Source organism: Phoca vitulina, unplaced genomic scaffold (genome assembly GCF_004348235.1).
Source record: "Phoca vitulina isolate PV1807 unplaced genomic scaffold, GSC_HSeal_1.0 scaffold36, whole genome shotgun sequence".
NCBI classification, from domain to species: domain Eukaryota; kingdom Metazoa; phylum Chordata; class Mammalia; order Carnivora; family Phocidae; genus Phoca; species Phoca vitulina.
This window is the reverse complement of record NW_022589739.1, coordinates 14,912,326-14,940,116: the sequence shown is the minus strand read 5'-3', so window position 1 is coordinate 14,940,116 and position 27,791 is coordinate 14,912,326. Positions and strand designations below refer to the sequence as shown.

The following is a 27,791-nucleotide window of genomic DNA, read 5'->3' as shown; positions in this document are numbered from 1 at the left end:
ATGAGATTTACCAGAGGTCACAAGTTAGAGTAAAGTTGGAAACAACCCAGGTCTCTGGTCTCTCTCACTTGAGGATCTATTTTTTCCTCTCTTCCAAACCCACTCGTCCCTTGGGATAGTGAAAAACTTTCTTAGAAAGCAAACATACCTTCCAATAGGGAAAGAGTTAAATTTAAAACATTTATATTGATATGGTATATTATGCAGCTATTAAAAATGAGTTTGACCTATATATACTAACAGGAAAAGTACCTAAGAAATATTAAGTTAAGGGCGCCTGGGTGGCTCAGTTGGTTAAGCGTCTGCCTTCAGCTCAGGTCATGATCCCAGCGTCCTGGGATTGAGTCCCGCGTTCCCGCGTCGGGCTCCCTGCTCAGCGGGGAGCCTGCTTCTCCCTCCCCTTGCTCTTGTGCTCTCACTCACTCTCTCTCTCCCTCTCAAATAAATAAAATCTTAAAAAAAAAAAAAAAAGAAATATTAAGTTAAAAAAACTACAGATGGGGGAAAGGAGCAGGAAAAAACAAACAAAAACTACAGAACATATTTCAACATAATTCAGTTTTTGTAAAAAAAAAAAAAAAGAAAGAAAGAAAGAAGACGACAAGTGTTTGTGATGTAAAGAAAAAGGCACACCTGGTATGACAGTGGAGAGGGTTATTCCCTACACTCACAAGCCCTGGAAACCCCCTGTCTAATAGTAACTCCTTCGTTGTAAAAATACGATTATCCAATTACACACTTTCAAAAGCTCCAAGTAGCTGACAGAATAGGATTATCACCTTAAAAAGAAAAAGAAGAAAAGGAAACTAGGAGCTCAGAGAATTACATGATTTGCCCAAGGTTTTAAGAATATAGAGTATAGAATCCAAGGCTTCAACTCCCCATGCAGTGAGGTTTCATAATCCCCCACTGTGTGGCAATGGATAGGGCAACATTCCCATAGGAAAATGTGGTAAGCATTAATTTCTTATAAACTGAATATAGTTTTAAGTACTAGGCTCAGTTGGAATTGTACTTTTGTAAGCTAGAGGGACAATATTTCCATAGGTTACAGGATTTGGGTAAGTGCCAGTCCTTCTCTGACTACAGTGGGAAAACACTAGAAAAGATGCCAACTCACAACTCTGGAGCCAGACAAACCAGGTTTAAATCCCAGTTCCAACACCAGCTGTGTGACAAATTATTCAACTTTTGTGCCTCACTTTCCTCATCTATAGAATGGGGATAATAACAGCACCTACTTCTCAGGACTGTGAGCATCAGTGAGTTAATACACGTCAAGCACTTGGAACACTGGTTGGCACGAAGTACTGAGTGTCATAATTGTTATCCCTGGAAAGCTAGCAGTTCCTCACCTACAGTTGCGCACAGGTTTCTGACCAGTAAAACTGCCTAAAAACAAAAGGAACCTATCACAGTGAGACTGTTAACACTTGCTGCTCTGTTTCTTCCATCAAGACTATGACTCCATTTTTTCACATCTTCTTTCCTTTTATTGAAAAAAATTTTAGAAAATGGCAGTTAATAAAGGGCACAAACAAATCAACAGGGATATACTAGTGGAAAACATAGACAATATAAAATTAAAAATGCCATTGGCTTCTTTAATTGGTTAAGAGCACAAAATGTAACAGGCAGAAGGTCTGTTTTAAACAAATTAAAAAGCTGTGTTTTTTTCCAATTCTCCCCAAGTCAGATATATACACACCCACAAAAATGGTGTGTGAAGGAAAGCTGTCATACACAAGAAGTTGTATCCTGAATTAAGGGAAATAGCTGTTGAAATAGGAATTAACACAATAAAGTCAGCAACAGGTTAACAATTTCAAAAACTGAGCCTTCAAATGCTGCATGGCACAAAGCTATACGATATAAAGTACTGCTAGGTATGAAGGACGAAGTCTGTATGGCTGCTAGCAAAAATGCTTTTCCAGAAAAGCAAATCAAAACAACACAATCAGAAGACCAAGGCTAAAGCTAGATATCAGAGCTACAACTTCTCATATCTGAACTAGAAAATCCTATTTATCCAGAATGGACTAAAATTTCAGGACAAAACAGGGACATTTTTAACATATCTTACTTTATCCATTTTAAGTTCTGTGTCCTTCTCCCTCACCCCGAAATTCAGCACGATCCAGCAAAGATGGCTGCTTTTAGAATTGGCTATTTTATTTTTCTTTCTGTGGCAAGACTGTCATGGAGCCTGGATATTTCAGGCTCATATGCATCCATGACCAGTGTCCCGCTGTGGTCAAAAAACTTAGCAATGGACTTGGTGAATTCGGCCTCTCGCTGCTGCTTTGTTCTTCCACTGATGAAGGTCAACTTCAGAGTGTATTTGTCATCGAACCTAAGCAAAGATAATAAAAACCAAAGATAGAGATTCAACAAGTAACACTAGAGCATCAAGTGGTTTTGAAGAATAGGGCTGAGCTGGTTATTGGTGATACAGGTAACACACAGAGCTATTCTTTAAAAAAAAAAAAAAAAAATCCAGGGTGCCTAATTGCCTTCAAAATACGAGTTCTGATTCATAGGTACTGCCATGTCTGCCTTATTTACTGTGTACCTCCTTTACTTTGTCATAGACCATTAAGTTATATGGACCCCCACCCTCTTACCTCTGAACTTTACACTTGTTATGTTAGAAGAGTTTTCCTAGTAGACACTTCTCTCTAATCTCACCTGACTAGTTCCCATTTGTTAATATTAGGGCATAAACTTTTCTGGGATACCCTTCCCAAACTGGGTCAGATATCTCTTCTTTGTCATACACCACACCATCTATTGTCAACTCAGATACTGAGCACCTAGCATATGCCAGGTCTAATGCTAGGCTCCCATGCTGTCAATCAAATTATCTACCGAAATGATGTTTATGTATCTGTGTTCTTCACTAAACTCAAAGATTCTTGACGACAAGAATTCAGTCTTATTTGTTTTCTATTCCCAGCTTGGCACTCGGTAGACAACCAAATTTTATGAATAAATAAAGAACCTTGTTTTCCAGAGATGTTCACCAATTCCAGGCTGCTCAGTCCTTGTTCCCTGTAATCAATCTAGTTCCAGGTTCTACCCGTATTCCAGGCCAGAGATATCTTTAACTACATGAATTCCAGAGATTCCTTACCTATGTCTTAAGGTACCTTGAAGGCCTTCGCTATCTCTACCCATTCAAGAGGGTTTATAAAAATCAACCTCTGGCAGGCTGATGTTCCTCCCCCTGACTGTGACCTGTTTGTTTCTGTCTCCATTTAATTAGGGCACATTCAGTGGATTGTCAAGCTGTTACTACCTTTAGAGGAAGCAATTGCTGGAGCCTCTGTTCCTGCATGTTTAAAACAGGAAAACTACCATCTAGTTTTCAGGATTACTGTCATGGTTAAAACAGTGCCTATTATTAACCAGTGCTCAAAAAATCATAGCTCAATAAATTATTGTCTAAGAAATAACAAGTGTTGGTAAGGATGTGGAGAAAGAGGAACACTCTGGTGGGAATGTAAATTGGTGCAGCCAATTACAGTGGAAAACAGTATGTGGGAGTTCCTCAAAAAATTAAAAATAGAATTACCATATGATCTAGTAATTCCACTACTGGGTATTTACCCAAAGAAAACGAAAATGCTAATTTGAAAAGATACATACCCCTATATTTACTGCAGCATTATTTACAATAGCCAAGATATGGAAGCAGTGTCAACTCAGATACTGTGTCCATCAATAAATGAATAAAGAAGGTGTGGTATATATAAATGATGGAATATTACACAGTCACAAAAAAGGACAAGATCTTGTCATTTGTGACAGACAACGTGGATGGACCTAGAGGGTATTATGCTAAATTAAATAAGCCAGAGAAAGATAAATACCACATCATTTCACTTATATGTGGAATCCAAGAAACAAAACAAATGAATTAAACATACAAAAAACAGAATCAGACCTGTAAATACACAGAACAAACTGATGGTTGCCAGAGGGGAGGTGGCTGGGGGGATGGGCAAAATGGGTGAAGGGGAGTGGGAGACACAGGCTTCCAGTTATGGAATGGATAAGTCACAGGGATAAAAGTCAATATACTGTAAGAGCACTGCATGGGGACAGATAGTAGCTACACTTGTGGTGAGCTAACTACAGAGATGCTAAATCACTATGTTGTACACTTGAAATTAATGTAACATCATGTGTCAACCATACTAAAAAAAAAAAAAAATTGTTGTCTACCCAGTTACTCCCAACCTGGATAGATATGACTGAAAGTCCTTAAACTATTTTCAACACCTCAAAACTTTTCTCAAACTCGAGTCAACTGCCATTAATTGATTTCACAATGATCTCGGAACTTTTAGGCCCAGTTCCACTGGCAGTTCCATGGCTTTGATGGTAGGACATGATCTGATGAGTTCTGATCTGATGCACTTTAGTTAGTATTTATAATATGTAGTATACAACTTATATATTATATAATTACATAACATATAATTATTACATCTAAAATATTTTCAGGAAAATATAACAATATGTTATTATAGAATAATTACATAATATTTATTCAGTCCTAACTTTACATGTCAGGCAGTTTCAGATGCTAAGGATATATAGCAGTGAACATAAGAGACAAAACTCTGCCTTCTGGGACTTTTACTTTAGTGTATATGAAAGAACCAACAATAAAATATAAAATATGATGTTTTATATATAGTAGACAAGAAAGGCTTCATTAAGCAGATATTTGAGCAGGGCCCTGAAGAAGAGAAGAGAAGAACAAGCTATCTGGAAAAAGAATAATCCAAGCAGAGTTCACAGCAAATGCAATGGCCCTAGGGCAAGAACATGCATGGAATGTCTGAAGAACAGAATGGTATGAGAGAGGAAGAAGCCACAGGAGATAAGGGGTGTGTGTGCATTATGTGTGTGGGGTGCAGAGAACAGATGAGTATGGACTTCTAAGCTGGGCTTAGGATTTAGATTTTTCTCAGAGTGACAGGTTTGGAGCGGAGGATTGAGTTGATCTGCCTTCTGTTCTAAAAAGATCACTCTGCCTGCTGTACTGGAAATAGACTATGAGCAGGGAGAGCAGCTGTGGAGGTCCATGAAGACATTATTACAGTAACCTAACTGAGAGATGAAGTAGCAGAAGAGATGGAAGTGGTCAGACTGCTACATTTAGAAGGCAGAACTGACAGGATTTGCTGACAGACTACTGGAAAGACTAATAGGGAGCAGTCAAAATGACTGAGTTCTGGACTGAATAACTAGAAGGAATGAAGTGCCATTTATTGAGATGGGGAAAACCGGAGGGATGCAGGTTTGGATGAGGGATAGCTGAGTTAGGTTTTGAATGTGTTGATTTTGAAATGCTTATTAGGATCCGATGTCAAACAGGAAATGAATGTATCTGGGAGTTCAGGACAGAGGTGTAGGATGAAAATACAGATTCAGAGATCTTCATCATATAGATGGTATTTAAAGTCTTCAGAGTCTAGATAAGATTACACCTAGCGAGCAAATATAGAAAGAGAAGAGGTGCTAGGAACAAGCACTAGCAGCATTTCAAATTTAGAGGCATCACAAAGGAGACTAAAAAGCAGACATTAAGAAGAAAATTAGAAGATTATGGTATCCTAGAAACCTAGTATAAAAAAAAAAAGTATAACAAGGAGAGAGTGATCCACTATCAAATGCTGGTCGAGTAAGATGAGAAAAGAGAAATAAAGACAAGCAGATCCAAGAGATAGTGACAGAAGAAAAGGGGGGCAGAGAAATAAGACCATGTGAGGAGAATAAGAGGAACAAACCCTATTTTTTTTAGTTGGGAGAAATGACAGCATGTTTGTATGCCACAAGGAATGATCCAGCAGAGAGGGAAACATCAAGTAAATGAAAGGGGAGAGAACCTAGTGGACAAATGGACAGAAGGCTGTAGACAGGAACTCAGGAAAAAGCCAACTGAAGAGCACTGCAAGCAGGTAATGATGGGAGGCTTCTGACTGCTTTGATCTTCTCAGCAACAAAAGAAGCCGAGAGTAAAGATGAGAGAGGAGGGTAGGTTTGAGGACAGAGGAAGGTATGAAAGATGCTCTAGGACAGTGAGAGTAACTAGACTACAGAAATGCCATGGAATCTAAGTTGGGTAAGGAAGAAGTGAGACAGTGAAGGAGAAAAGGGACAATGAAAAGCTGGGAGGCTCAATGGATCAAAGATGCCATTGGGGCTGAAGAACCACTAGGACAAGAGAACCAGAAAAAGAGGAAGCAATGATCAGAGACTGGGATACTCAAAACTGAAATTATTGAAGGTAATTAGTTATCAGCAAAGTCTAGGATATGTCCAGGAAATAAGTGTTTAAGACATGGTAGAAAACAAGATGATCAGAGGAGAAGCCAGAGAACTGGAATCCATCATCTATTTGGATAATGAAATGACCAAGACTTCCAAAAGGAGCTATGTTAGAGTGCCAATGAGCCAGGAGCTATCTTCAAGGAAAGAGAAGTGAATCTGTATTTAACTGAAATGAGAAGCAACAGGGGTGGCATAGTTCCTCGCCACAGGAAACGATGTGGCAGCTGGTAAAAATCAGCGAGGAGGAGGAAAAATCAGAATCCTCGTACATTGCTAGGGGGATTGAAAATGGTGCAGTGGTTTTGGAAAAGTCTGGCAATTCCTCAAGCAATTAAAAAGAGTTACCATATGGGGCACCTGGGTGGCTCAGTCAGTTAAGCACCCAACTCTTGATTTCGGCTCAGGTCATGATCTCAGGGTCGTGAGATCAAATCCCGTGTCAGGCTCCGCACTTGGCGCCAGTCTGCTTAAGATTCTCTCTCCCTCTCTGTCTGTCCCTCCCCATCTCCCCCTGCTTGTGTGTGTGTGTGTGTGCGTGCACATGCTCTCTCAAATAAATAAATCTCTAAAAAAAAAAAAAAAGAGTTACCATATGACCCAGCAATTCCTCTCCTAGGACATTATCTGAGAAATGAAAACGTATGTCCGCACAAAAACTTGTATGTGATTATTTATAGCAACATTATTCACAATAGCCAAGAAGGTTGAAATGACTCAAATGTCCATCAAGTAATGAATGGATAACAAAATGTGGTATAACCATGTAATGGGATATTTGGCATAAAAAGAAATGAAATATTGATACATGCCACACCATGGATGAACCTTGGAAACATTATGCTAAGTGAAAGAAGCCAGTCAGACCATATATTCTATGATTCCATTCATATGAAATGTCCAGAACAGAGAAATCTACAGAGACGGAAAGTAGATCAGTGGTGTGACTTAAGACTGAGGGAATGGGGCAGGTTGATAGGGAGAGGATAGCTAAAGGGTACAGGGTTTCTTTTTTTTTTTTTTTTTAAAGAATTTTATTTATTTATTTGACAGAGAGAGACACAGCGAGAGAGGGAACACAAGCAGGGGGAGCGGGAGAGGGAGAAGCAGGCTTCTGCCGAGCAGGGAGCCTGATGCGGGGCTCGATCCCAGGATGCTGGGATCATGACCTGAGCCGAAGGCAGACGCTTAACGACTGAGCCACCCAGGCGCCCCCAGGGTTTCTTGAGATGATGAAAATGTTCTAAAGTTGGTTGTGGTGATGGCTGCAGTATCTGTAAACACACTAGAAACCACTGACCTGTACACTTTTAAGTGTGTGAACTGTATGGTAAGTGAACTATATCTCAGTAAAGCTGTTAAAAAAATAATACACTGGGTAGGGGCACCTGGGTGGCTCAGTTAAGCATCTGCCTTCGGCTCAGATCGTGATCCCAGGGTCCTGGGATCGAGCCCCATGTCAGGCTTCCCTGCTCAGCGGGGAGTCTGCTTCTCCCTCTCCCTCTGCCCCTCCTCCCAGCTCGTGCTTGTTCTCTCACTCTGGTCTCTCTCTCAAATAAATAAATAAAATCTTTAAAACACACACACACACACACACTCTGTATATGAATGTACGTATGAATGAAATGGAATGTATGAATGAAAATAAAGAAATCAAGATGTTGCTAGGGTCTAGAATTCTGCAACTCTGTTTCAGGGGCCTGGCATCATAGATTTATGATGGCTGAGGTCAAAAGGCAGCTGGGAGCCCTACCAGGAGAACTCAGCTGGAACCCCAGAAGGACATTCCACTCCTCCTCATAGCATCTTCACAAGCTGGTAATGAGAGAGGCTGTTTGGTGTTGATGCTACACTTACCTTTGTATATGTGAATAACTGTACTTGTAATTTAAGAGCCTACCAGGTGCTAGGACCTATCCCCTGTGTTTTTAGGATACTAACTAAGAGCATGAGGTCTGGACTCAGAAGTGGGCCGGAACACCTGCTAGAATTCACTTTTGGGCTCTAGGACCCTGGAAGAATTAATTAAACCCTTTGGGTCTGTGTTCTTATCTATAAAATGGGTTGTTCTAAGGTTTGAATGAGATAATGCACTTGGCATGATACCCAGTATATGGTTAATGCTCCACAGACGTTTGCTATTTTTACACTTGGTATATATACCACCTGGCATCTTCTCAACAACTCTATGAGTCACTCGTGATCCAGTTTTGACTAAAGCTCAAACAGTTTACATGATATACAGGAAGTTATACCGCTAGAGAGAGAAGAGCTGGAATTTAAACCCAGCTCTGGATACCTAAAAAGACCTCAGGTATCACCTGCATGAAGTTATACCCACAGCTGGTCAGAAACACTGAAATGTGCTTCTCTGAGTTGCCCAGTGCATTGCTGCAAAAATTCCTGATTGCACAGACTGCCGTCAAGATCACAGAAGACATAGAAGCTAATGGGGTTCTTCAATGATAACTCACTTCACACCTTTGGCCTTCATAGTTCTGTACTCTAATTGGCTCAATTTATTGGCCAGAGGGAAAGACTCATTCTTCATCCTTCCACCAAAGTTCTTTCTCCCACATTTATCCTCAGAGCACTTCTGTGATGACACAATCTCAGAAGTACAATGCTAGGAAAAACCTTCTAGACCATTCATACCCCTTACTTTGTTTTACACGACAGGCACTATGATCTGCATGGAATAAGCATACAATAAAATAGTCTATTGCTGAAGATGACTTGACTGCCAGAGAAAATCCAACGGCAGGATTAAAGGATCTATGATGAGGATAGTCATACCTTTTGAGACTGGAGGACAGTTGCCAAATATCATCAGGATCCATTCCTGTAGGATCTTTCCTGTGGGCCACAAGAAAGATGCTCTTCTCCTTATATGAGGTATAAATGGTCAGGATCCCCATCATCACAAAATAGGTTCAGATAAAGTTAAGGAGAAAACACACAAACATACACACACAAAGAAATAACACAAACTGACAAGTAAGGGCTATGAAAACTTCCATAATGATAATCCTAGAGAAGATAGTTTCATCTTGCTGCAAAAACACTGAAAATTTAGTTATTTTATTTTTCATCCTTGTGTATGTGTATACATATATATATACACACACACACAGTGTCTAGCACAGAGAAGTCATTACCATTATATGTAAAACTGACATGATTATAAAAACAGCAAGATGTTTTGCTTTAAACACCAAACAAATGAAATGTCATCATGGTAGTTCTCTTGGGAGGCCATATATTTGTAAATAATGTTGCCCTCATGGTTTAAACCTCTTTGGAACTCCTTTGGGAACTGCCTCCAGAACCTATGGCATATTCTTTGGAACTGCCTTAATGGTGAAAAAAATCATACTGGGATGATTTATCTGATTACTAAAAGGAGTGAAGGTGCCAATTCTGGGACTATGATTTGTTATCAATTTGGATAATACCATTTATAATCAGGGCCTGCTTTATTAAATGGCTTGCTAGAAGAAAAATCCCCAAAGCACATTTTTTAGAAATACTTCAGGTAGTGGCAGCACTGTTAAGAAAAGTAAACTGCCTACCAAAATGATTTGTTTTAAATTAGTACAGTGCTGGCACATAGCAGACACTCAAAAATACTATGTGGATATTAAGAATAAGGCAGTCCTATATATTCCAACATGAAAAGACATCCAATATATTTTTTTAAGTTACAAAGTGCAGTATGTCCAGATTGACTTAGGGAGGAGGTGGTGGGAATCACAAGAAAACTGTTACTATGAACAAGTAGAATTTTTATAATTATAGTAATAATATAATAAAAGTTCTCTGAATTTAGTTTTTTGAGAAATAATCAAGGTGGATAGGTAACAAACATGATTCTACTTTTATCATAAAAGGAGAGGGGAAAGAAAAGAATCTGAGAGCAGATTACATTACCAAACATGTCTCATTTAATCTTTTTAATTCTGAATGTGTATTGCCCATATTTGTAACTGAGCAGCATTCAAACGTCTCCAGTAAGTTAAGTTCTTATTATCACAAGATCACAAAACAGCTTGGACTTCAAACCCAGGTTCTCGAGCTCCAGAACAGAATTTAATTCTGTGTTATACAAGCCACACCTCTATCTCATGCTCAATATGAGCATGTCCAGTCCAGCCCTTCAGCTTCAAGGAAACCTGAACCTCCAAAGTCTGATCCTTCCCTAATATCCTGGAATGAGTTTCTTGAAGCAGACCAGGTATAATGGGAATGTGGCAGGCTAGAAATGAGAACTGGGTCTCACTATAATGTGTGTTTTGCTATTAGGCACTCATACTAAGATAATGATCTCTACAATAACTAAACAGAATTAAAGATAAAATAACCACATTAAATCTCAAATATCAATGATAATAACTAAAATTACAGATGCCATAGCTCATAATGTTAAATTCTAACATTAGTGGGCCCTGGAATCAGTTTGTCTTTTGTAGGGAGCAGGGAGAATTATCAGTAGAGATTTTAATAAGCAGTCACAACAGAAACAAACCTGAGCATAAATAAAAGGATATGATATGACACACAAAGCCAAAACAGGCTTAGATTCTGGAAAGGGGTGCATATAATCCCAAATCAAAGCCACTATGGCAAAGAAACAGGAGATGGTACAGATGGTGAGGCGACCGTCAATCAGACCAAAATTCTCCACATATTTGTACTTTTCCAGAAGTACCTAGTAAAAAGAACAAGGAATCAAGTGCACAGGATTGCTTCCTTCCTAGTACCTGCTTTTATTCTTAATTTCCATGATTAAAATATGTTAAGAACCATATAAATTACCAACAGCTCTCTCCAATCAGGATTTTACCACTCCAAGCAAAAAAAGACTCAAGCTATTCACAATGAGCCCAGAGAAAAAGTTCATCAACTTCTCATACATTTTTTTAATCCCCAACTTCTCCCCTGGGACGAAGCTAAAAGTCCCCCCGCTTTTTTCTTTTAAAGAGAGAAGGGGGGAGGGGCAGAGAGAGAGAGAGAGAATTTTAGCAGGTTCCACGCCCACTGCAGAGTCCAACAAGAGGCTTGACGTGAGGCTTGATCTTACAACCCTGAGATCATGACCTGAGCCAAAATGAAGAGTCAGAGGCTTAACCGAGTGAGCCACTCAGGTGCCCCTCTTCCCTTTTTAAATAGAGAGATGACCAATCATGAATGAATGTCCTATATTCCCTCAACCCTCCTGGCTCTAGGCTAATTAACCTCAAAAACAACAGATCACCAGCTTTCTGGAATTCAAAAATTAGAGAATTTGACAGAGGCTTGAGGTAGCTAACATTTTAACACATGTTCCCCACATTTACTGTAAGGATTTCAGGAACTGCTTTATGGCTCAATTCCTAAAACTAACAACTACAGTCACTCCAAGTCACAGAAAAAAAAGATCCTGCAGACGTGTCATAAGCTATATATATGCTAACAGAATTCCACCTCAAGAAAATACCTTTTTGGCAGAATCATCCAAAGAATTCTTCACAGCTGATCCATCCCATTTGTCAATTTTTACAGGCTTATCATCAATCTTCCACTGTAAAATAGAAAAGTTGTGCACCAAGAGATACAGCATCTTACTGAAAGTAAAACGAACTACTTCCTTAAGAGTGTTTAAATGCCCACCCCCTGACCCAGGCCCAAAATGGTGTCACTTATATTAAGACCTCAAGTCAGTAAATTAACACCTAGTACCTAACCTAAGTGCAGTTTCAACCCCCAAGAAATATATCCTTTAACCAGTCAACAGAGGAACTTCCTGGTCAGCACTAGGAAATTTACTGATAGACCCCCCGACCCCTTCCATTCCTTAAAACAATGGTTTCTTCACTAATAACTTCCTTTTTTTCACTCCCTCTCTAGCTTTAAAAATCTTTCCATTTCTGTAGCCTTTTGGAGCTTCCCTCTACTTGCTGGATGGGATGCTGCCCAATTCATGAATCTATTATTAAAGCCAATCAGATCTTTAAAATTTACTTGGTTGCAGTTCTACTTAACAAGAGCATCTTCAAGTATATGTACATTTATTCCTTGTCCCCTGATGTTGGACAGCTAAAAGACAAACACTTAAAAAAATGAAGTTGAAGGAGACTAGGTCACTAGAATCAGGTGGTACTCATATGATGTTGCCAAGTCTCCATGCTAGAAAGCTAAATCTACAAGCCCCAAACCAGAACATTTACCTGGGTTACAGAGACTACTGTGTGAACTCACATATTCCATCCTCATTTTACCCAAATGTGGGAACAAGGAAAAAAGCTCCACTTGTTCATCCTTTCATTCTATGACCACAAAACTTAGACAATTTACATCCATGAACTTTCAGACACTAACAAAATGAGGAAGGTCTCTTTTAATACATCTTTGTCAGCTAACAACTTTTATATTTTACCAGCATATCTTAACTGTAGGAAAACAGCAAGTCCAGTGCAGTCTGTTGGAAAGAACATTTTGAATTAAAAAATCAAGTCTTATTATCAGTTAATTGTATGACTTTGGACAAACCCCATTTCAATTTCCCTCATCTACAGAGGTATAGAAAGGTTTCCCAATACTGTGCTAGTTAGAATCAAGTGATTGTCTCTCACATTGTTGGTAGAAATTCAAAATGGTACAACATATACTAAAACAATTTAGCACCTTGGATTCTACTTATGGGAATTTTTCCGTATCTGCATACACATGAACTAATATACAAGGCTACTCACTGCAGCAGTGTTTTTAATAGTGAAAAGTAACTCAAATACTCAACTATAGGGGACTGGTTAAACAAACTGGTGCACCCAGATATCTTGAGAAGGTCGAGGGACAAGAGTGGGACTGACTTCTCAATGTATGCCTTTTTTGATTTTTATTTTTTTCAAAGCACTTTAAACTATTTGATTAAAAAGAATGCCTTTTAAATTTTTAAACACGTTAACATTTTATATAGTAAAAAATGTTCTCAAATGCAAATGATTACATGAACGTAGCTTACGTGGAACAGGGTACTACAAATAATCTGATAAACCTGTCTTTTATAGATCATAATGCTCAACTCTTAATTTTTTATATCAAGTGAACAAATACCATATTTCATAAAAATTACAAACCAGCAGGCAATCCAAAATTCACTTGGCTTTAGAAAGGATTTTACCTAAAGACAGAGAAGAGAACTTTGTATTTATCTTTCTGATTGAGCACAAGATCAGAGATACTGTATACAAGAAATGAGACAGAATACCTATAAAAAGTAATTGAGAAGATATTAAAGGAATGTAGAAATAGAATTCATCAAACTTGCTTTTTTAAAAATTGTGATCCTATATACTATTACACAAAGAAGAAAAACTATGAAGTTTGTTGAGTGAAAATACATGAATTACAACAGTCATGTTTCAAGTGATTAAAAAGTCAATCAAGGTTTTTTCCCTTTCATGTATGATAAAAACAAGAATTTTCTTTGAGCAAATTACTCATGGCAGCATGCTATAATAGTGATTCCTCCTACAAATCACACTCGACACCTACTTTTAAAAATACAGACTGAACCAAGAAGAAATTAATAGGCTTTCTACTAAATAGCTCACTTACACTTAGTTAAGTAAATTCCATTTTGATAACAGCAAGCAAAAGAAACCTGTACAGCCACAATCCACAATTCAAATTTTTGTGAAACAAAGTCATTAAAAAATTTTGGAGTCATTCCAAAAAGAAAAATCATATTCTCATAGACACTCAAGCTGCACATTACTACCTGCAGGGCATTACAGAAAAGAAACTTGCCTTTACAATTCAGAGGACAATTTATTGGCAACTTCGGGGGATTAAACACAGAAGAAGCCATTACAGCAGGTGATGAAATAGCCCTAGATCTACCTCCACAGTTCTGGTACCTAGAAGCAATCTTCAGTAAGTGGCACAGGAACATTTCTACTGAATCTCAAAGAAAGTTTATTATATGATTTCTGAAGAGATGGGAGCATCGTCCATTTTGGGTGCATGAAAAAAACCTTCAGCCTATTTCAGAGGAAACAGCATCTCTGCTGTAGTACAGAGACTTCTGGAAAAAGGGCAGGAGGGTGGACATTAGGCGCTTATTTTTCTGATTTATTTTCTGTCATTCTCAAAACTGCTCATCAACTAAAATGTATGCTACTCTTCTATTTTCTCTCTACTGCTATTCAGGGCATTTTAGAAACTTTTTTCTCTCACTCTTACCTTCCTCAACCGTAAGTGCAAATTGCTTTCCTTTTGTAATAAAATGGCAAAGCAGAGGTTGGCTTCTTTCATGTGGGGCCTCACAGGATAAATTATGAAGAAAGGCTCTGTGCAGAAAAGAGGTAATATAGGTAGGTGTGAGACTGCCATCCCTAGAAAGGCCTGCTAGAAATGCTGGTGTTGGAAAGTTGGCTGGTAAACAGTCTCCTACACCGATACAAAACTTCTCCTACGTGATTAAGAGTGGCTCATTGTGCTTAAACTGTTTATATAAATAATGTGGTTTATGCTAAATACAAGTTTTCTTTCTAGGAGTCTGGAATTTGGGGGGCACAGGCTAGGCAGAGGGTGCATACTTAATCAGCCCCCAGTTAAAAACCTGGGCACTAGGTTTCTAATGAGCTCCCTTGGCAGACAACATTCCACATGTACTGTTAGATCACTGTTGCCAGAGGAATTAAGCACAACTTATGGGACTCCACTGGGAGAAGACTCTTGGCATCTTGCACTTGGTTTCCTCCAGACTTCCATCCTATGGATCTTTTTCCTTTGCTGAAATAAACCTTGCCCATGAGTACAACTACACACTGAGTCCTGTGAGTCCTTCTAGTGAATCACTGAACAAAGTAGTCTTGGGGATCCCTGATACAGGCAATATATTGCCAATTAAGATATAGCAGATGCTGTAACTTCACACAGTTCTTCTTTCCCACACACTCCCTCCCGCATATTACAGATACATGTATACTGGGCCCAATCAACAATCACAGGTATTGACTTTAAGACCATTGCTATTGTCAATCCCATTCCCCAGAAAGACACACTACTTTTATCTCCTTTTAACTTTTTTAAATATATTCATCTCTATAAAAAAAAAAAAATTTACATTGTTATTTCTTAATTTTTCAGTTTTTGACATTAAATCTATAGATTTCTCACTATGAAAGAGGAAATTTAGCCATTTCATCCCCTGCCACACTCACATTAATTTTTCCTGCTCCTCCCCACCATTTTTTTAATACAGCCATAGCAGATCACTAGTGATTTGGTCTTATATAATAGCTTAATTTTGGCTAGATCATTATACAGTTTGAATAATGTTATGACTATAAATGCTATTCACAGATGAGTCATGTAGCATACCAGGATTACTTTTTCTTTCCCGATAGCTTTTGCTTTCCTTGGAGCTACTGCTGTTTTGGTTGTTGTTTTTAATCAATATGTTTGTCACCAGTATAGTTTCGAATTCTCTCCCAATTGTTTAAATCTCCTCTCAATATGTGCAAAAGTATTCAGCATTCTGTGAATTTCATCTTTTTAGAGAAATTGGTCTTAGAGCCTCCTGACTTGCTGTGATCTGGGTGAACTGCTTTCCAGGCCTGCTGTGTAGCTGTCACCCTGGAATTTCCCTTTACTATTACTATTTACTATTTCCCTTAACTTCCTCATGGGCTGGACCTCCTTTTCTTAGACACCATGTTTTACTCTTTTCTTGGTTCCCTTGATCTGGTGAACACATCCTCTAGTGGCTTCCTTGAAGAATGCACATGGGAAATAAATTTTGAGACTATACACCTGAAAATGTCTTTTTATTCCACCCTCACACTTAAGAGAAATAAGTTCTCTTCAAAAATTTTAAAGTTTTATTCCACTGTCTCAACAGTTTGTGGGATTCCTAAAGCCACTCTGATTCCTGATCCTCATACAATGCTTTTTCCCTTCTGGAAGAACTTAAACAAAGTTCTTTATGTTGTGTATCTAAAATTTCAAGATGATGTCTTTCTGCAGGTCAATTCTCATCCACTGTTAAACTGCTAGTACCACTGCTAGGCCCTAAGCAGATCCTCAATCTGGAAACCAATGTCCTTCAAATTAGAAAACTAGCATTCAGGGATATTAAGTGTCACACAGCCAGTAAGTGAAGCCAACAAAATTACTTAGGGCTAAGTTACAAATACATGGCTCACCATAAAACTGTCCCGTCTTCAGTGATAGAAACTTACTTTTAACTTGTCTTAATCTCTGAACTCAACTCCAAGGCAGATTCTGTTTGTGGCCTTATTCTCAAAGACGTACTATAAATCAAACCAGAACCTAACTGATTTCAGACTGACTACAAACAGATGGAGGCAAATGCACTCTTTCTTCACCCAATTAGGTGGGCCCTTATTGTGCAAAGGAGCACAATATAGTGGTTAAAAGCTACAGTTCTGGAGTCCAACCACTTGTGTTTTAATTCCCACCTTTCCACTTAATGGATGATATTGGGCAAATGATTTAATCCTTCTACAGCCTTAGTTTGCTCAATTGTAAAATGAAGATGATAAAGATATCTATTTCACACGTTACCATGAGGATTAATTATGGTAATTATAAGACACAGCAAAATGCCTAGTATGCAACAAGTACTTATTAAAAATTAGCTACTGTTGTTGCTATTAATTATGTAAAACTAATATACTGCATCACGGTTAGCTGGATTTAGATAACATCTCCCTCAGTAACAGGAAGTATATGTTTTTAACATTCTCAGAGTCAGGGACACAATACAGCATCAACAGCCACTACTAAAAAGATGTCTGAACTCTTATGCAGAAAAAAGAGAAGGAAAAGATTTATAAAATGTTAACTTTCAGTTTAAACTTAACAAATGCATACATGACTGAAATAATCTCACTCAATTCTTGTCCACAGAATTTACTGTGTGCATGTGTCCTATGTATTGAGCTAAATGTTTTATATACACCATCTCTTTTAATCTTTATGAAAACCCTATTAAGAACAATTACCATCTGCTATGGACAAACATGTATGTCTCCCCTGAAATTCTAATTTCAATGTAGATAGTATGAGGAGGTGGGCCTTTGGGAAGTAATTAGGTCACGAGGGTAGCGCCTTCATGAGACGGATTAGTGCCCTTACAAAAAAGGCAGGAGAGCTTGCTTCCACTCTCTCTCTGCTTCCCACCACGTGAGGATACAAGAAGGCTGTCCACAAACAGTAGAAGGGCCCTTACCAGAACCCAACCATGCTGGCACCCTGATCTGAGACTTCCCAGGCTCCAGAACCACGAGAAATAACTTTCAGTTGTTTAAGCTACCCAATCTATGGTATTTTTGATAAAGCAGCTCAAACTAATATCCTCCTTTTACAGATGACACTAAGGGTTCGAGAAATTTGCAAAAAGTGACAGCCAGGAAGTGGTAAAGCCAGGATTCAACTGAGTTTTCATGATTTCAAAACCCATTCTCTTTCTCACTATTCCACACTGCTTCCCACAAGGTATAAGGAAAGGAATTATTAGTCATCAAAAACAAAAGAAAAAGACACAAATCCCTGAAGTGACAGCCATACAAAGTAACCTGATTCCTATTTAATAAGTTATAATTAATAACATAAAAAAAATCTTAAGAAGATTTTAATCTTGAATATGCCAACGAAACCCACAAAATATATTTGAATTTTCCATTTCCCTCCCTTTATTATTATTATTTTTTTGTTGTTGTTAAAGATTTTATTTATTTGACAGAGAGAGTGAGAGAGCACAAGCAGGGGGAAGCAGTAGAAGGAGAGGGAGAAGCAGGCTTCCCGCGGAGCAGTGAGCCCAATGCGGGGCTCGATCCCAGGACCCTGGGATCATGACCTGAGCCGAAGGCAGACGCTTAACCGACTGAGCCACCCAGGCGCCCCCATTTCCCTCCCTTTAAAACCAACTGCAATTTAACTGAAAATATAGCTCGGAAAGTCCAAGTTTAAAGAGATCACTTCCCTGTCAGTACCAACGTAAGAGATAAAACACTTTATTGGACCAGCATACCTGCTGCCAGACCTAGATGGCTAACCAATTCACAGAAAATACGCATTAGATGGCTCTGACAGAACATTACAAAGACTCATTTCAGTTACGAACCTCTGCTGCAAATTTGAACAATAAAAAGTTCTACAAAGACATTTCACTGCAGATATGGCATTAAGAACTCCACTTTCTAAGGACTTCGGAAGAATATTAAACACAATCCAGGTCTTGAGCATATGTAAATAGTGCAGGAAGGCATTTTCTGACTTAACGATTTGAGGATTACAGGCTTTTCCTGTTCTCCATGCATCTTCTGGCCTTAAAGGCAAAAAAGGACAAAAATCCTTGGTCATTAAGGGTATGTCCAGTAATACAAAATTGTCTTGAGTATGAAACAACAGCATGAACACTTCTATTTTCTTATTTTAATAGAAGTGAAAACAGAAGTTATGCAGTGATAAAGACCTCAATGAATTGCTTCATAAAGTTCCTTCACTTGACAAAGGGTAGTAAGACTCAAAAGATTCAATTCGCACTGAAGAGATGAGGGCTACCAGGGGTGAGCAGTGCCAAAAGGACCCGGCTCTGATTTAGAAAGAGCCAAGTATGGCTCTAAGAAAAACTAATACACTTTCTCTCTCCCTTCTTTGAAAGGTCTCTCCAGTTTAGAAAGGGGATATAAGCTGCAAAAGAGGAAAAGTAATAGGAGATGAGGCACTTGACAGAGGGAATATATCCTAGGTAGTCTTATTTACTATGCTAAGGGGCTTGGACTTTATTCTGAGGCAAGCAATAGAGAATATTTTAAGCAGAGGAACAACACAATCAAATTATGTTTTGTTTTGTTAATGATTTTATTTATTTATTTGACAGAGAGAGACACAGCGAGAGAGGGAACACAAGCAGGCGGAGTGGGAGAGGGAGAAGCAGGCTTCCTGCCTAGCAGGGAGCTGGATGTGGGGCTCGATCCCAGGACCCTGGGACCATGACCTGAGCTGAAGGCAGACACTTAACGACTGAGCCACCCAGGCGCCCCTATGTTTTGTTCTTTTTTAGTGGCAACCTGGTAGATGGTCTAGAAGGGAGTAACAGTGGAGATAAATACATCAGATGGGGATTGATTTAGATGCAGGGCCTGAATAAGAGCAGCAGCAAGGGGATAAAAAAAATTCAGGCTCAGATAGCTGAGCTATCATGTCATTTTCCGAAAAAAGGCACACAGACGCAAAGAGGAGAAATACCCATTTGTATGTGCTGACTTTGAGATCTTTAAACTCTATAGTTATACTGATTTCAGAATTTTCTAAACCAAAATTAAGATTATAAAAACTGGTATTAGACTTGAAAGGTGAGATTACTATTTGAGTTGGAAATATGGACCCTACCACCCATATTCATACATTCAAAATAAGAAAAAAAATGTTCAATCTGGGGAGAAAATAATGTCTGTCTTGAGAATGGGCACCATCACCAAATTTAGATCCTAACTCAGAAATATCATGATATCTCAAAGAGAGATTATAGCTCTTGGCAACATACTTAATTTTCAATCTATTTTTTTTTATAAAAATGACCACGAAATACTACAAAGAAAATTACTTAATAGTGGCTTATTAACAGCTACATTTATTACTGGAGTTAAGTTGGATGTTAGAAACTACCATGTGTTAATTATGAGCATGAACATTAGTGCCAACACCAGAGAAACCAGGTAAGTTGACTGGCTCTGGCTACTTAAGTCTAATATACCTATTAGATATCCATGTGGACAGGGCAAGTAGGAAGTTGGACATATAAGTCTAAGGCTCAAAGGACAGGTCCAGGTTGAAAATTCAAATGTGGAAGTCATCAATTTACAGATGGTATTTAAGCCATGACACTGCTACCTCCTTGGGATGAGTGCAAATAGAGGAAGAGGGGCTTGCCAATATTTACAGGTCAGGAAGAAAACAAAATAGTGACAATAAAGACAGAAGCAATGAAGGAGGAGGAAAACCAGGGGCAAATTATCTTCTAGAAGCCACATAAAAAAACATTCAAGAAAGAAGTGATCAGTGACTCAAATGCTACTGAAAGTTCAAGTAATACAAAAAGCTATTATTGAAATTTGACAAAACAGAGATCAGAGCCAAGAAATGGTGCAGACAACAGCTAAAAAAAGGACCTGGCAGATGGAGATTGTTAACATCTGTGATATCACTGTGTTACATAATTGTGAATGACTAGTTAAGAAAATAATAATAATAGGGGCGCCTGGGTGGCTCAGTCGTTAAGCGTCTGCCTTTGGCTCCGGTTGTGATCCCAGGGTCCTGGGATCGAGCCCCGCAATGGGCTCCTTGCTCAGCCGGGAGCCTGCTTCTCCCTCTCCCACTCCCCCTGCTTGTGTTCCCTCTCTAGCTGTCTCTCTCTGTCAAATAAATTTAAAAATCTTAAAAAAAAAAAAAAAAGGAAAGAATAATAATTTGAAGCCTTAGAGGTTACTCAAACACTGTCAAGACAAAAAGAAATGAGTTTTTAAAACTGAGATATAATTCCCATGCCATAAAACTTACCATTTATAAAAATGTACAATTCAGTGGTTTTTACTATCTCATTTATTATATTGTACAACCATCACCATTAATTCTAGAATATTTTCATCACCCTATAAACAAACCCCATAACCTATAAGTAGTCATTCCCGATCCCCTGCCCCCAGCAACCACTAATCTACTTTCTGGCCACTTGGGTTGCTTCTACTTTTGGTTACTGTGAATAATGCTGCTATGATCATTTGTGTACAAGTTTTTATGTACAGACATACATTTTCAATTCTCTTATGTTTATACCCAGGAGTGAAATATGCTAAATCATATGGTAATTCTATGTTTGACTTTCTGAGGAACTAATAAACTGTTTTTTCCAAGGTGGCTGCATCATTTTACATTCCCACCAGAAATATAGGAGGGTTCCAATTTCTCCACATCCTCACCAACAATGATTATTTTTCTTTTTAAAATTATTATTATAGCCATTCCAGTGGTATCTCACTGTGATTTTGATTTGCATTTCTCTAATGACAAATGATGCTGAGCATCTTTTCACGTGTTTATTGGTCATCTGTATATCTTCGTATGGAGAAACGTCATTCAAATCCTTTATTCTTTTAAAAATTAGTTTGTCTTGGGGCACTTGGGTGGCTCACTCTTGATCTCAGGTCAGGTCTTGACCTCAGGGTCGTGAGTTCAAGCCCCTGCATTGGGCTCCACACTGGGCATGAAGCCCACTTAAAAAAATCTTTTTTTGTTAGTCTTTTTATTATTGGGTTGTAACATTCTCTATATAGTCTAGATAGTAGACACTTACCAGAAATATTATTTGCAAATATTTTCTCTCATTCTATGGACTATCTTTTCACTCTCTTAATAGTGTCCTTTGACACAAGAATTTTTAATTTTGATGAAGTAAAAAATAATGAGTTTTGAGATGTTATTAAAGTTTAGTTTGCAAAACAATGTTAAAAAGCCAGCACCCAGAATGGCTAAAATTAACAAGTCAGGAAATGACAGATGTTGGCGTGGATGCGGAGAAAGGGGAACCCTCCTACACTGTTGGTGGGAATGCAAGCTGGTGCAGCCACTCTGGAAAACAGTATGGAGGTTCCTCAAAAAGTTGAAAATAGAGCTACCATATGATCCAGCAATTGCACTCCTGGGTATTTACCCCAAAGATACAAAAGTAGGGACCCGAAAGGGTACGTGCACCCCGATGTTTATAGCAGCAATGTCCACAATAGCCAAACTGTGGAAAGAGCCAAGATGTCCATCGACAGATGAATGGATAAAGAAGATGTGGTATATATATATACAATGGAATATTATGCAGCCATCAAAAGGAATGAGATCTTGCCATTTGCAACGACGTGGATGGAACTGGAGGGTATTATGCTGAACGAAATAAGTCAAACAGAGAAAGACATGTATCATATGACCTCACTGATATGAGGAATTCTTAATCTCAGGAAACAAACTGAGGGTTGCTGGAGTGGGGGGTGGGGTGGGAGGGATGGGGTGACTGGGTGATGGACACTGGGGAGGGTATGTGCTCTGGTAAGCGCTGTGAATTGTGCAAGACTGTTGAATCTCAGATCTGTACCTCTGAAACAAATAATGCAATATATGTTAAGAAAGAAAAAAAGAAGAAGAATATAGCAGGAGGGGAAGAATGAAGGGGGGGAAATCGGAGGGGGAGAAGAACCATGAGAGACGATGGACTCTGAAAAACAAACTGAGGGTTCTAGAGGGGAGGGGGGTGGGAGGATGGGTTAGCCTGGTGATGGGTATTGAGGAGGGCACGTTCTGCATGGAGCACTGGGTGTTATGCACAAATAATGAATCATGGAACACTATATCTAAAACTAATGATGTAACGTATGGGGATTAACATAACAATAAAAAAATTAAAAAAAAAAAAAAAAGCCAGCACCTTGGGGCGCCTGGATGGCTTAGTCGGTTAAGCAACTGCCTTCGGCTCAGGTCATGATCCTGGAGTCCTGGGATCCAGTCCTGCATCGGGCTCCCTGCTCGGCAGGGAGTCTGCTTCTCCCTCTGACCCTCTCCCCTCTCGTGTGCTCTCTCATTCTCTCTCTCAAAAAAAAAAAAAAAGCCAGCACCTTGTTTCCTTAAACATATACACACACACACAAACTACAGCAATGCCATAAAACTGTTCATCTTCTTTGTCAGAGGTGGGTTAGGGTTCAGGTATACCACCCAGAAATCTAAGCTAAGATACCACTGAAGACAGCAAAAGGAGATACATGGCCTAAGGACACATAGTTGATGGGTGACAAAGCCAAGGCTTGAACCTAGGTCTTCCAACCTCAAAACAGATGTCCTTTCCACTACCGCAGTAGTTAGTTAGCACAGGGCCTGCTCTAGTATGAGGGGCAATGTACTAAGTAAGCTAAGAGCACTGGATTAAGAAAGAACTGGGAAGCCAGGTTCTGGAACTGTAACTAACTCAATGTCTCATCTTGGGCAAGCTGCTTCATCTTCCCCTCTTCAACTGTGTCCATGGCTATAAAACGAGGATGCTGGAACAGATGAATTTCAAAATCTCTTCATTATAAACATTTTAGAGAAACCACTATTGATTAAGCAGAACAGTTTCAAACCAAACAAAAACAAACAAAAAACCCTTAATATATCAGAACCAGAAGGGATTTAAAAAGTAATCTAAGAGAGTTCTCAACCTGGAAGTAACTGTTAAAATGTAGAGAAAAGAAATAAATAAACAGCCATGTGTAAAAACAAGCAGCTGTCCAGGTCCCACCTCCAGAGAATTTGATTCAGGTTTGGGATAAGGTCCAGAAATCTGTATTTTTAACTAAAACCCCAATGGAGTCTGATGCCTTTATATGATGTTAGGAAAAAATATGTATCTAAGGAAGCTGAAGCCCAGAGTAACCAGCTAGTTAGTAGTAGCTATATATATATTTTGTTAAGTGCTTACTATGTGCTAGACATAGGGCCAGACACCTTTTAAGGTAAGTATTATTCTTCCCACTTTACAGATGAGGAAACCGAGATACAAAGAAATTTATTAACTTGCCTAAGAATACATTTCTGCTAAATGGCAGAGCCAGGATTCAAAGCCAGGCAGATAGGCTGGCTCCAGAGCCTGCGTTCTCAACTACTAAAATATAAAAGCTCTGTTTTAGGATCAGGATGACAGTCCGACCAGGAGACAGAAATGAAGTTAAACAGGTATGAAGTTAAAAGGGTCTGAATACAACTTCTAAAAAACACAGTTTAATACCACATTTTCATAGCCAAAACAATTTTAATAGCCTAAACAAATCCAGCCAGGAGACAGAAATCCATGTACAAGGTTAAAAGGACTTGGATATAGTTCTGGAAAGCATGGTTTAATACCACATGTCAATTTTAATAGCTAAAACAATTAAGCAAGCAATTTTCTTTACAGCCTGATATGTAGAACAAAATGCTTTGATGTATTTTAGGCAAAATAACTTACTGCAATGATCTAAGTAAGTTATTCTGTTGATGGAGGCTGGAAGATTACATTTGCATACCTATTTTTAAGATCAGGAAACTAGAATTGCTTTGTTCTCAAAGTCAGTTTCATAGGAGCAGAAATTCACATCTGCTTAGAGAAAGCTAGAAGCACACTGAAGCACATTTGCATCTCTTTATTACATTTCTTCATGGCAAGTGAAACTACAGCTGCAGGAAATAAAAACCCTCCCCCAAAAAAAGACAAATAAAATTAAAGAGATTGTAAGATAACAGCCTCTCAATCCCCGCAGAGCAAAAGCTTCTCTATTCATTCAGATCCTGTTCCCCTGAGAATAACATTTTCCCCATCTTCTCTTCCACAGTACCTTCAGTTTTCAGACAACTAGAGGCAGTTTCTTTAGACGGAGGGGGCAGATCTGAGAGTTTTTTCCTCTGCTAAATTTAATGCTGCAAGTACTTATTCTGTGTTTATTGCCTCAGAGCACTATAAGGACCTTTCATGGGAAACTGGACAAATACAAACTGGTAGAAAAATATAAGACAGTATGTCATATAAGTGACAGCTTAATTCCCATACACAATAAATGCTAGAGAATTCAGAGGAGGAACAACTTGATGTAAAGCTAAAATGAAGTTTTCCAAGAAAAAGCACCTAAAAAGATCTTATTTTCTATCCTCTATGTCCCTCACACCTTGGTTAATTCTGTCAAGTGCTCCTTTGTGAGGCCTTTTATCTACTGCTGCTACTCAAGTTGGGGTTCTCATTGCCGGGTCATTCTATTTTTATAGCTGTTCACAAAGAACACTTAACCAATATTGTACAATTTAATATTTACAAGTCCATAATACATATGGGAACCCACATTATTTACATAAGGAAATTTAAGTTCAGTAACATCATGTAGCCTACCCAAGGCCATGTGGATTTTAACAAGCTATACTAGAACTTAAACTTCTTTTTATAATAAACCCTACACACTAGAATGGTATAAGACCTCGTTCGAAAGCTTTTTTTTTTTTTTAAAGATTTTATTTATTTATTTGAGAGAGAAAGAATGAGACAGAGAGAGCATGAGAGGGGGGAGGGTCAGAGGGAGAAGCAGACTCCCCACCAAGCGGGGAGTCTGATGCGGGACTCCATCCCAAGACTCCAGGATCATAACCTGAGCCAAAGGCAGTCGCTTAACCAACTGAGCCACCCAGGCGCCCTGTTCAAAAGCTTTTAATTTCTACCTCTCCAAACTAATTTTCTGAAAACCACTTTATATAGCCTCAAAAACTTTCAACAGCTTCCTACTCCAAGCAATCCATGCCCCCTCTTTAATCTGATTCTACCTTCATATCACAACAGGTCTCTTAGAGAACAGTCCAGTCAACTCACTACCTGAAACATCAGGCACCATCTGCTCAAGGACATTCTTACGTAGTATGCCATCCTTCTCTCCCAAAATAAGGTCCCAGCTCCACTCTCAGACATGAGGTCTTCCCCTGGGGCCCTCACCCCCTTATCAATTAGATCCCAGGGATCATTCTCTCTCTCATTTCAATTTCTGTAAAAAGCACACATCTGAATACACCAAATACTTTTAATATTTGGGGTACCTCTATGTCCTATAATCAGCTATACTGAATACTTTCTGACAGTAGGATTCTTGATTTTTTTTCCCTCTGCTATTGCATATGTGTATGTAACATGTGTTACAGAGATCATTCATGTATATCACCTCATTTGATTCTCCCCAAAACCGTACTATTTCAGATGAAGGTAAGCTTTGTGAGGTTAACTGACTTGCCAGTCTTCATACAGTTTGAAAGTAGCAAAGCCTGTATCTTTTGATCCTCAAATCTAGGTTCTTTGAATAATGCAATGATGCCATATACTCTTCAGTAAAGAATGCCCATGCTTAATGTTTGCTGGTGATGATCCAAACGGAGGAGACAGCAAGAACAGTCAATGGGACAGGATGAGCATAGGCTGTAAGATGCTCACCAGCAGAAAGGCAGGATTTATGCATGAAAGTAAATATCAATTCCCAATACTTTCCCATGTCTTGGAGCAATTTACCATTCCAATCCCCAGAACTTGTTCCCCTCTCTTAAAAATGGTTAGAGTTGAGAACCATGTGATTCAAAACCAATGACACCCAAAAACAGAAGCAAAAAGACCTGGATCTGAACCCCTCAATATGATCACATATTTGTTTCTTAGGCACCTATCATGCGTTAGGCACAGGATGTCTGAAAGCTGCTTTCCATTAAAGCAAAAAATCCTTACTATATTAATAGCCCCCCATGCTTAACATCTCTCATCAAACTGGCCCAGGGCCCTACAATGAGAGAACTGGAAGGGACTAAGGGTACTTTAGGCTAAGTCCCTCATTTTAGAGGCAACATAGGGAGAGCAAGCATATTTCAAGGTCACACAGCTAGCTAATTAGAGGCAGAACCAATACTAGGACCTACATCACCATACAATTGTTTCTTCCAAGATGCTCTGAAAAGGGCAAGAAGGGCCAACTGAGGAGCACAGTTTTCCTTTTTTTCTTTTCCCTTAAGCCTCGTTGCTAGGACCGCAGTTTAAAAAAAAAAGAATGGATGGGCGGAGAAGGAAAGAGGCTAACTAGAGCAGGCAGCAAGCTCATGAATCCGAGTCACTTACTGCACTTGGTGGCGGGCAGAGGGGCAAAAAGGGGAAGGGTGAAGGAGAGGGAAAAACAAAATCTTAGAAGTTTCCTGTCAGCTCAGTAAGGTAAGTAAATACTCAAGTAAATTCAGTATTCGGAGTATCGTGATAAAACGCCTAGAAACTTCAGTAAGCAAAAGGTCAAGGAGCACTTGGAATCTGTAGCGAAACCCAGCGTGGTGGTCGTGATGGAGAGTTTGGGGACTACTGACTACGAATAGCTGCGTTCATTCCTTCGGGCTTGTTTTCCCCGTCAGTGAAATGGGCACATCGACTGTGGCCCCCCAGCACCTCCGAAGAAAAGTGACGGCTGCGTTGAAATACAGGAATAATCACATTATCCTAGGAAGCTGTGATGGCCAGCGTTAAGGACCAAGCACACTACCAAGAAGAAATGAGGCCTGAAGAGGAAAGAGGAAAGAGGAAAGAGGTGTGGAGAGACCGGACTACATGCGCCGGTAGGGTTCCGAGGGAGGACCAGACGAGGTCTACCCGCTAAGAAACCACACAAGAAAAGGGGGGCGGGGATGGGAAGGTGGGTTCGTCGCCTCCCAGGCCTCCCCAGGTCTCGGCTGTCCCCAAGAACCGGCTCCTCACCTTGTCCAACAAGCCGCTGCGGCCACTGCCTGTCCCGCAGTTGGGACCACCGCCGGCCCCACTACCGCCTCCGCCACCACCAATCCTCCCGCCCTGTGCAGACGCCGCCGCCATCTTGTCTGCCTCTGCG

The 27,791-nt window shown here is 39.3% G+C and overlaps 1 protein-coding gene across 1 annotated transcript; it reads right to left on the bottom strand.

Moving 5' to 3' along the window:
• Window positions 1–1,013: 1,013 nt before the first annotated feature.
• Window positions 1,014–27,791, bottom strand: SPCS2 (signal peptidase complex subunit 2). The gene is made up of 5 exons (XM_032427121.1): window positions 27,662–27,791; window positions 11,819–11,902; window positions 10,890–11,050; window positions 9,139–9,273; window positions 1,014–2,353 (listed from the first exon to the last, which is right to left on the bottom strand). Exons 1-5 carry the CDS (start codon window positions 27,773–27,775, stop codon window positions 2,167–2,169), a joined length of 681 nt encoding a protein of 226 aa, XP_032283012.1. The 5' UTR covers window positions 27,776–27,791; the 3' UTR covers window positions 1,014–2,166.

What these genes read in the sequence shown, in the direction of transcription:
- SPCS2 (XM_032427121.1), bottom strand. Translation starts at nt 27,775, where the DNA reads ATGGCGGCGGCGTCTGCACAGGGCGGGAGGATTGGTGGTGGCGGAGGC. An exon ending in GCAGCGGCTTGTTGGACAAG is followed by an intron (nt 11,903 to 27,661) that starts GTGAGGAGCCGG and finishes TCTATTTTACAG; the next exon opens with TGGAAGATTGATGATAAGCC. An exon ending in CTGTCCTCCAGTCTCAAAAG is followed by an intron (nt 2,354 to 9,138) that starts GTATGACTATCC and finishes ATCTTTGCTTAG; the next exon opens with GTTCGATGACAAATACACTC.